This window comes from Heterocephalus glaber, unplaced genomic scaffold (assembly GCF_053883595.1).
Source record: "Heterocephalus glaber isolate CG9 unplaced genomic scaffold, H.glaber_assembly_v1.0 deba00001719, whole genome shotgun sequence".
NCBI classification, from domain to species: Eukaryota; Metazoa; Chordata; class Mammalia; order Rodentia; family Bathyergidae; genus Heterocephalus; species Heterocephalus glaber.
Window position 1 is genome coordinate 8502830 of NW_028258432.1, and position 11283 is coordinate 8514112.

The 11283-nt window shown below is 38.6% G+C and overlaps 1 protein-coding gene across 2 annotated transcripts in view; it reads left to right on the forward strand.

Moving 5' to 3' along the window:
• Positions 1-2409, forward strand: part of LOC147821746 (protein POLR1D-like) — a 63572-nt gene extending 61163 nt beyond the window's left edge. For both annotated transcript variants that reach the window (XM_087199434.1, XM_087199435.1), the window contains exon 3: positions 1805-2409. In XM_087199434.1, the coding sequence (XP_087055560.1) occupies positions 1805-2072 (268 nt within the window). In that variant the 3' untranslated portion in view covers positions 2073-2409. The remainder of the gene's footprint in view (positions 1-1804) is intronic.
• The last annotated feature ends 8874 nt before the right edge of the window (positions 2410-11283 follow it).

Below are 11283 nucleotides of genomic sequence, written 5' to 3' on the forward strand. Positions count from 1 at the left end.
GAGTCCAACCTGCCCTCTTCCCTGCTCAGGGGTCTCCTCATTTGATGTGCCTCTAGGAGGCACAAATGGAATCACCTGGGACTAGTAAGCAATTGTAATGTTGGTGTACTTTTTCTGGAAGTTCACTTCAGGGAGCTCAATGGTTTTGTACCCCCCAGAGTGTGCAGAAGTGTTTTTTCTTTGCCTTTTGTTATTGCCTTTCCACTTTGCTCCTCTTCTCATTCACTGCAACTACTAAACTCCTGGGCTGTCAGTGCCTCTGGATGTTCCTGTGGCTTCTGTACTGTATTGTCCTTTTCTCTCCAGTTTCTTTTTCTCCTTACTCTAATTCATCCCACTGCTTTTTTTCCTGGCCTAAGCATTAACCAGGCACAGCACACTGAGATTTACCTTTGCTTTTTCCCAAGTATTTCCTCTGTTCTTCTGAGCTCAAAGGCTACTCCCTCCTTTTACTCCCCACTCCTTTCTTTTACTTAGAGTGTGAGTGCCATTCTGGTTTTCTGAGGTGGTCTGACCTCCATATAATTGATGCTACACTGATGACTGTTAGCTTTCACCTGTACAGTAGTAGACTACACGATTACTATAACAGAGTGCTGTGGATTGATTTTGACACACGATGATCCTCAATTTACAGTGGGGTTACATTCCAATAAACCTATCATAAGTCAAAAATGGACTTAATACTTAACTTTTGGAACATCATAGGTTAAGCAAACCTTCCTTAAACAGGCTTAGAACTCATTAGCCTCCAGTTGGGCAGAATCATCTAACCCAAAGCCTATTTTGTAATAAAGTTATAAATAATTTTGAATCAAAATTTGAAGTATGGTTTCTACTAAGTATTGCTTTCACAGCATCATAAAGTTGAAAGATCAGAGGTCAAAACATCATAAGTCAGAGACCATCTATATTGTGTAGGATTCTCTGTAAATCAAAGTTTAATAGAAAGATGGATATTATTCATTTTTCTTTAATGCTAACCACCGTGAATAACATGATTTTGGAGATCAGCATACACCTGAAATAGCCTATCACATGGCAGCAGATTTCATTTGTGTGTAGTTTCCTTACCAAAATGAAAGTTCTACCACACCTAGAAAATTATAACTGCTGTCTTATATAATTATATCTAAGCATATAAATTGGTAGTTACAGTCTCTCTCCTAGGTGAACTTGAATCATGAAACTATTTAAATACACAATGCACAGAAAGTCACCCTACAGGGGAGAGTAAGCAGAGTGCTCCTCACAGTGCAGAGACTAGACTCCCGAGAGTGGAAGCCTTTAAGTAAAAAGAGATTATTGCATATTTATGGGTTCCTTATACAATATTTTATTTCTAGAGTAGATCACTTAGTTTCTATATTTAAGATGTACCATATAATACTTTTTTGTTGCTTAGCAAGAGACATTTTCATTCTTTGGTAATAAAAAGCAAACCACAATAAGTTTAATTGGAGTCAGAATGTAGTCAAATCAGACATTTGTTTGTGTAAAAGGAAAATATTAAATGATTCTACCAATTGGCATTGTGGGCAATACCTGTAGATAAAATTCCCAGGAAATTTAGTCCCAATAAGAAGAAAGGTTGAAAGCTTTGTGGCAGGCATTGTCAGCCTATCTCAGGAATTCTGAATGTCTTGACTTTGCCTTGTACTCTGAGTTTACACTAGATGGCATGCAAGGAAAGCCGAACAAACTCAGCAACTTGATTCTGCACAAGGTAGTTATCAAGACAGTGTGCTCGGTTTGGGAGTTAGCTCTTTTAGTAATGATGGTTTTCCTTTTCTCCCTCCCTCAGGATGAAGTGTCCTCTGGCAGGTACAAATAAAAGATTCCTAATTAACACAATTAAGAACACATTGCCCTCCCATAAAGAGCAAGACAACGAACAAAAAGAGGGTACTAAGGAAGCTGCAAAAAGCCAGGATCAGAAAGAAGCGAACCCCAAGAAGCATAGAAGCCATCCCTACAAGCACAGCCTGCACGGTCGAGGCTCGGTGGGCTACTCTCCGCCAGGGAAGCGGGGTGCCCGGGACAAGTGCGACTCACGACCCAGCAGGTACTGAGGCCACAGCGCTGGAACTGGGGTGCATCAGCACAGGTGCGAGCAGGCAAGCAGGGCAAACACAGAGTGACTTTCCCACTGGATCTTTGTAAGGTAGCTGTTGGTGACTCTTCAAGGAAGCAAGTACAAAGAAACTTGCTCTGAAGACATCTTGGCAAGTGTGCCTCCTTCAGCAGTGTAGTATACATCTGTGTGGTTTTTACCCTGTTTTGTTTGGAAATTAGTTTTAAAACAAATCTAGAATTTAAAGTTTTCAAATTGTTAAAACTGTTTTTTGATGTGCTGAAATTTGGACATTTCTCAAAATTTCTCAAATAATAAAATACTTATAAATCCCATGCTTTACTTTTTTGGGTGTCAAATTCAAATTTTAGGAATTACATTGCCAGCAACCATATTTATGAAAAGTTATAACTCTCCTCAGGCTGGGAACCAACCAAGCAGCAATGTAATAGCTCTGTATTTGTTTTCATTTCAGTGAACAATGTGGGAAATAGTCAAAATGTCTTTGGACTTAATGCTCTGAATTAATTACCCAAAGTTTAAAAATCAGCTCTTTTGTTTCCAGTGCACTTTCAAATTCATTCTTTAACTAGGACAATTTCTTTATATTTAGTAGGTTAATATATAGGTCTTAAGTGAAACTGTAAAAAGAACCCTCAAAGTCTAAAATTAATGTAATTATTTTAGTGCTAGACCTTATTTAGATAAAGACCTGTGGTACCACATCCAATATGGTTGTTCCAGAAATCTTCCATTTAAATAAAAGTGGCTTTTTAAGCCAATACTGGCTTTGTAAGCCTATAAAATCTGTACTCTGGGAGGCAGAGGCAGAAGAATCTCAAGTTCAAGGCCTGCCTGGGCAACTTCGAGACTAAGGAAAACCTGTCTCAAAAAATGTTTAAAGGTTGGGGAAGTGCAGGGGTGAAGCTCAGTGGGAAGACCCTGAGTTTAATCCCCAATACTGCAAAAAAAAAAAATGTGGTTTGCAATATTGCGGTCCCCTACAGTTACTAATTCCATAATCTCTGATATCTTTATGCCATTTTTAAATTCATTTTTCTCCTTATCATCATCCTCGTGTCTTTCTACTTCCTTGATTGCTTTGTAATTTTTGATTGGGTATTATACATTGTTAAACTATATTGTACCAAAAACAACCTGGAATACACACACACACACACACACACACACACACACAATGTGTAGGGGACGTATCCAGTCACTTTTCCATACCCTGCTCACTTCTTTTCCCTCAGACATGTTCACAAAGGCTTAAAGTGATGGCAGCTGCAACAGGTCATGAAACCCTCTTCCAGGAACACCCAGTGTGCAAGAAAGGGCATGTGGGTTGGGCCCTGAGCATGGGTCACTGGCAAGGATCTCTGGTGATACTGGAAAGAAAAGAAAGAGACAGAAGTAAAAGCAAAAACAATGGCTTAGGAAAATAAGAAAAATACAGAGGATAGAGAAGTGAAGGAATGGCAGTAGAAGTCAGATTGGTATGGTTAAAACAACCGAAAGAATAAAAATGGGAAAGAGTGAACAGGCACTTCACAAAATGCACAAATGGTCAACAAGTACTGGAAAAAGTGATTGACATTGTTGTCAAAGAATTGCAAAATTAAAAGTGAAACAAGAGGGCCGGGGATTTAGCTCAGTGGTTTCGCTGCCTGCTGCACAAGCACAAGGACCCAAGTTTGACCCCCGGTACCAAAAAAAAAAAAAGTGAAACAAGATGCCACATGCTATGGCTTGAATATGTCCCCTGAAGTTCATTCATTGGAAACTTAGCTCCTGCTGCAACAATGTTGAGAGATGGAATCTTTAAGGGATGATTAGGCCATGAAGTTTGTGCCCTCGTGAATGGATTATTTCCCTATCTTAGAAGTAGGTTAATTATCATGAAAGTATGTTCCCAACAAAAGACCCCCCCTCCCCTCCCCCATTTCTCTGTTTCTAGTGTGTATGTATGTGTATATGCATGCACACTTCACTTGCCCTTCAACCGTCTGCCATGGGATGACAGTCAAAGAAGCTCTCACCAGATGTGGGCTGCTCTATCTGGGACCTGCCAGCCTCCAGAACTATAAGAAATAAATAAATCTGGAGTTTTAAAAAAATAAGTTCAAAGTCTCAGGTATTCTATTATAGTAGCACAAAACAGACTAAGACACTACATACCTACTAGAAAAGGTAAAATTAAAGAAATTGAGGACTCTAAATCTTAGTAAGGACCTAAAGCAACCAGAATTACCATACATTGCTGACTGGAGCATCAAATGGTACAACCACTTCAGTAGTTACTAATAAAACCAAATATACAACTTAGCTTTTGACCCAGCAATTCCAACCCTAGAAATTTAATGAAGAGAAATGAAAGCATTTGGTCACAGTAAAACTTGTACAAAAATATCCCTAATCTTCATAATTCATAATTGCTCCAAAGTGGGAAAATTCCTGGAGTGCATCAATTGCAGAATGTGGCACATACATAAAATTGTAGACAGAATGGAAACATCATCCAGATTCTCCCTGAGGACAGGGAGGACAGGGAGGACAGGGAGTGATCAGTAGGTGGCTTTCAGCTCCCAGCTCCTCAGATTCAGTCTGAGCTATTGAAAGACGTGCCCTTCTGGGAGTGGCCTGCATCTGGTGAGCAAGGTGGGAGATAAGAGCACAGCTGTTTCTGCTTCATGTCAGAAACTGGTGGGAAACTTCCTGAGTTTGTCATTGGGTTGCAGAGGCTCCACCTGGCCTGCATAGCAGTTCACCTTTTCTTTCCTCAATTTCAGTCCTACTTCTGTCTGCTTCCTTTCTTGATCCCTAGTAAACTTCTTACACCTCCAACTCTGATTCAGCACCTATTCACAGACAGTCCAGCCTGCTGCAGTTGAATTTGGGGGAAGTTTGAAAGAGTAGGCAATTGAATAGGATTTGGGAACTGCATCACTCACCACCCCTCCAACAAGGTGAAACCTTATCCAAGCAATGCTTGATTGCTCATACTTTCAAGGTGGAGAACAGGGAGAGTGAACATATGGAAGGGCCTGTACTGAGGTACAGTGTGTCACTTGCGAGGGACTTATGGAAGGAATAATAGATACAAGGATACAGGAATTCAGTGCCTACTGCCTAATGATAAAGTGACTCTTAGATGCATGGAAAAAATGATAGCCCATGCTGAGTAAAGCTGAAATTCCTTTATGAGATAGCTAGTCTTTTATGAACTTTTACCACTGGTCATAGTATTGTCAGGAAATAACTCAAGTTCCAGGCATTTGAGGGCCTCTAAAGAAGCAGCACCTACAACAGAGGGTAGAAGACAAGGTTTTACAAGTGAGTCATTATGTGTTGGAGTGATAGGTTCCACTTCTACCTCCACTCCTTGATTCTTGGATTCATTTTTCCTAGTTGTGGAGAAACTGCATCATATATTTTTATGGTTTGGATGGAAAATTTCCCCCAAAGGCCTTATATGCTTATAGGTAGGACATTTGGAAAGCAATTGAATTATGAGGGCAATATAGCTGATTTACTGTTAGGAGGTAGGGTCTGGTTTGGAGAGAGGGATCAAAGGGAGCATGATTCAGAAGGGTCTGTCTTCCTTCCCAGCTCCTCCATTCTTTCTCTGTTTCCTGGCCCACATGATGTGAGCAGCTTTCCTCTCCTGCCAGCCCTTCTACCATGCCATTTCTGTCGTGGAGCCTGCCAACATGGATTGAAACTTCTGAAACCATGAGTCAAAATAAATCTGTCTTTTAAGTTGTGGATGTTGGCTTCTGTATCTCAGCACTGAGGAAAATGAGTAAGACATACATTGACTAGAACAATATCCTAACTTCACAAGGTGTTTTCTGGCAGCCATTATTATGGCTGTCAGAAACTCAACAATGTTCATAGCCAAATCAGCACAGGTTGCAATATGCCTAGCCTCCATCCCCAATACCATGGTCACTTTGCACACATGCCTCCTGTACCTCAGCTATGGTAGAGGAAAGGGAAATCCAGGCAGAGCCTAAAGGTTCCCCTGAGTTGGGGAAAGAGTACTACCTGACAGTCTGGGGAGGCTAAGGCCGCCAGAGTTCATAAAAAACGTACTGCAAGGCCTATATAAAGAAGTCAGAGGTCAGCAGAAATTCACCATCAAACATTCAAGTGAATACTGACTAGTGAATATAAGAAAATTGCCCGATGCCAGAAAAAGAACCCCATGAAAGAGTTAAATAGAATGATCTTCAGTGTTCACACAGGATTGGAAATATTGCCCATTTCCAAAAGCCAGTGGAAAAGCTGAAAATTCGTAAAACATCAGATAGAGGACATAAGTGAATTTTGCCTCAGTAGTAAAGTAGAAAATTTACCCTAGACTGAATTATGCTGTGAATCCACCAAAACTTATAAAAGCAAGACCCAAAAGGAACAAATTACTTCCATGCAATTTAAAATATGATCATAGGAATACAAAGATATACACACCATCAGATGAAGTTAACAGTGTATAGTACCCAATCAAAAAAACTACAAGGCAAGGGGAAAGGAAAAGAGGGAAAGGAAAAACTATAAGAAAAGAAAAAAAAATGGAAATGAAATCTATGTAAATAGGGAAGGGCAGAGGGGGTGAAGGGCGCACAGGTAATGGGGAAAAAAATAAGAACCAAGATATATCATGTACAGGTACAGACGCCCAATGATAAATGTAAACAAATTGTATACCTAAAATGTACCAATAAAAGAACAACAAAAAAAATTACAAGGCATTCAAGGAAGTAGACACAAGGCAAGATAAGGAGAAAAATGAATTAACAAAAAATGGCATAAAGATATCAGATTATAGAACTAGTAACTGTAGGGGACCTCAATATTGATTATGCCCAAAGTGGGCTATAAGGAGTGCAGGCTGTAAAGAGTTAACCCCTCAAATGGCTTGTTTTGAGAAGCAAGTCCAGCCGAAGCCTATAAGCCCAGCAAGGCCAGAGTAACCTGCACCCAAACTCTGTTCACACAATTCAAACCTTCTTAACTAGAAGGACAAGGTTCTAACTGCAACCCTCTATTTTTTCTATTCTGTTCCTAATTCGAGAACGCTTTGTCTTATTCTTTACAAGCCTTGCTTGCATTAGTACCCATTGTAACTGCACAACTGCTCGTCCTCACGTGCAATTCACCTTTAGCACGTAGTTTACCCCAGTTGATTACCAATAAAAATTAGTGTCTTGGACTGACCAGTGCCTTTGCTGGTTGCACCAGCATTGGTTGTCCTGGCTCCCTCGTTTCTCTGTTTAGTTCTGTCTTTTTTTCTTCCTCAGCCTTGGGCCATAGCACCAAGCAGGAGATCATAACCTACTGCAGATAAGTAACACAGAACAATAAATGTTTTTAATAGCTGAACATAGTGACACAGACCTACAGTCCCAAGACTCCAGGAAGCTGAAGCAGGAGGATTGCAAATTCAAGCTGCCCAGCCTGGGAAACTTAGAGAAACCTTATCTCAAAATTAAAAAAAAAATTTTTTTAACGCTGGGAATGTAGCTCAGTACAGTTAAATCCCCCATAAAGAAATAAATAAATCTATATGTTCATGAAACTAGAAGAAATATTAATCATGTTAAATAGAGATGTGAAAAGTAAAAAAAGAGACCTAAATAAAATAGGTGGAGATGAAATTACAATGTTTGAGGTGAAAAATAAATTGAATGAGATTAATAGCTGATTAAAGATGGAAAAAATGACATCAAAGAGAAACTATTCAAAAGAAACTATAGAAAGAAAATTTACTGGAATAAAAAGAAACAGAGCCTCAGTGTGCTCTGGAACAAATTTAAGGGACCAAAGATAGGGATAAGTAGAGAAAAATGTTTGAAGAAATATTGACCAAATATTCCAAATGTAATGAAAACTATCAACATAAGGACGTAAGAAACTCAATAAACTCCAAGAATAAAAAAAATGAAGACATGAATGAAACAACACCAAGACACATAAAAATCAAATGCTTTAAACTAATGACGAGACAATATTAAAAGCAGCCAAAGAAAGAAACTCAGTGCAGTCAGAGAAACAATGGCAAGATTTAACACAGATCTTATCATAGACAATGGAAGCTAGAAGACAATAAAGCAATGCCTTTAAAGTTTAAAGAAAAAATAATTGTTGAACTAAAATTCTTTACCCAGTTGCTATGGTTTGGATCTTGAGTGTTGTGGAAAGTATTTGACGAAAAAAATCTGCAAGACCTGCACACTGAAACTACAAAATATGACTCAGATTTTGCAAATATTAAAAAAGACCTAGGGCTGGGGATTTAGCTCAGAGGTACTGCCACCTGCCTTGAAAGCGCAAGGTCCTGAGTTCGACCCCCAGTACCAAAAAAAACAAACCAAACCAAACCAAACAAAAAAGACCTAAATAAATGTGAAAATGATCCATGTTCATAAATTAGAAGATTAAATAATTTTATGATGTCATTCTCCAAAAACAAATATACAAATTCAGTGCAGTGTTCTCCATTTTTCTCCTGGGCTGGAGATCAAACCCAAGCCCTCACCGGGCACTCTACCCTGCACTACACCCTCAGCCCTCCAATGCAATCCCAATCAAAAACTTGGCAGGTTTTTTCAAGCCCCTTCCAAAATTTACATGGAAATGCAAAGGACCTAGTGAAGCAAAAACAATTTTTAAAAGAATAAGCAGTATTAGTAAAGAGGTACAACTTACTTAAAGAAATTCTGGAAAGTATAATAAAATGAAAACTTTACTAGAGGAGCTCAACCTCTGTGGAGGAAAAAAATTAGCAAACTTGAAAATAGATTGGTAGAAATTATACAATCCAAAGAACAGAGAGGAAAAGAAATGAAGAAAAATTAACAGCCTCAGAGAAACATTGGGGTACCATTAAGCATGGAAACATATATGTAATTGGAGTGCTAGAAGGAGAAGTGAGAGAGGATTTATTATGCATATCAATTAGTATGTCTAAAATTAAACAGTGACCATTCCCAATGTTAGTGAAGATGTAGAGCAACTGCAGTGCTCATACATTGATTATAAGAATGTGAAAATGTACAACTATCCTGTAAAGTGGTTTGGCATGCTCATGAAAAGTTGAACTTATACTTACCATATGATCCAGCCATTCCACTTGTAGGCATTTTACTCAAGCAAAATGAAATCAGGTGTCTATACAAATATTTATTCATAAACATTCTTGACATCTTTACTTGTAATAGCAAAAAACTAGACATTAGCCCAATGTCCATCAAAAAATGAGTAGGTAATCGCATTATTATATAGCTATTCAATAAAATATATTTAGCAATAACAATAATTTAGTAATAACTCACATAATAATATGAATTACATGGATGAATGTGGATAATTTTCAAAATAATTATCCTAAGTGAAAGAAATCACACAAAAAGACTACAAAGTTTTTGCTTCTACTCATATAAAATTTTAGAAAATGGAAACTTATCTGTAGTGACAAAAAGCATATCAATGGTTTCCTGTGGGTAGGAGTTGCAGTGAAGGACAGGAAGGCATGGATAAGAGGGAATGAGGAGCCGGGCATCGTGGCACACACCTGTAATCCCAGTACTTTGGGTGGCTAAGGCAGGAGAATCCCAAATTTGAACCCAGTCTGGGTAACAGCAATTTAGGAATAGTGTCCCCCCCAAAAAAAGAATAAAACTGGAAGTTGAAGATGTAGTCAAGTGCAAGGCCCCAGATTCAACCCCAAGAACCACAAAAGAATGATGAAAAGCTAGGGTTATGGATATATATGTTCATAATCTTGATTGTGGTGATGGTTTTACAAGTATATATAATCAAAACTTACAAAGTTTTACATTTTAAATATGTGAAATTATATGTCAACTCTTCCTTAATGTACTGTATTAAAAATTATTTCAGAGAGGGTGAGGAGTGTAGTTCAGTGCCACTGCAACTGCCTGGCAAGCGCAAGGTCCTGAGTTCTATCCCCAGTACCACACACACAAAAAAATATTTTAGAGAGGGGAAAAGAGGAACTAAAATAAAATACATTGTCATCCAGCTACAGACTAATGGGTACCCTCCTCCCAATGATAGCTACATGAATTTGTTTCCTAATAAACAGTAAAATGAGTAAAAAAAAGTCACATTTAAGAAAAATCCTACCATGCTAGAGTCAAGAACTTCTAGAAAATTTGCAGAGCTGGTGGTGTCCAAATTCTGTAAAGGGCAAATTTCCATTCTCTGGCTCATGTGTGCATCATCAGGCCTCTAAGCCACTGGCAGAGTTTTGCTTACCAGTCATCATGGTATAGTAAACATTACCTGCATTACCTGTCATCATGGTATAGTAAACCAGCGTGTAATATGCTATGGAATGATAGTGCTATCATCTTTATAAATTTGAGTATAACAAGACAAGGTATAGCCAGGTAAGCAAAAACTGTTTCTAGGATCTTTGCTTAGAGGAAGTCATAAGAAAATAACATTTTAGATAGGTAAATATCACCTGCCAAATAGTTTTACTCTAGTGAAGAAACTATATATGGGACAGCAGCTTCAGTTGCAGCTATACCTTTATTAACTTGATGTTAATCCACTCTTATTTTAAAAAACTTTTCTTGGCAGTTCTAGGGATCTAACCCAGGACCTTGTGGATGCTTAGTAAGCATTCACTCTACCTCTGAGCTGCATCCTCAGCCCCACCCACGTTCTCTGAGACCCATCAGTCTTTGAAGCATGAGCCAAACAGGTAAATGAAATGCACGTTAATAGGAATCACTACCCCTGCACCTTTCAAATCTCTGGTGGTTGCATTCATCTCTGAGATACCATGTAGAGACTCACTATCACTTCTTGTTTATTTTGCAAGACAAGGACATCTCTATCATAATAATTCTGACTCTGGGTCAGAAAGCCATGTGGTAACTGTATTAGTTTTGAGGTTTGTCTATTCCAAGTATTCATTCATACACAAGGTAAATAACCATCAGACAAGTACATGGATCCAATGGCCCAACTGTGAGAAGGCCTTAGCAAAATTTCATTTAACACCTTATCCCTATAAACCCCCTTTCTGACCAGTGAGCCACAGTGGAATTCTGGGTCTCAGAGAACTAGCTATTCAGAATTCCTAGAAAGCCTGTATATTTCCTTTTCTCTGCAGCACAATTATTCTAATAAATGAGCATATGTTCCTTTGGGAAAGTACTAGGAGGAAG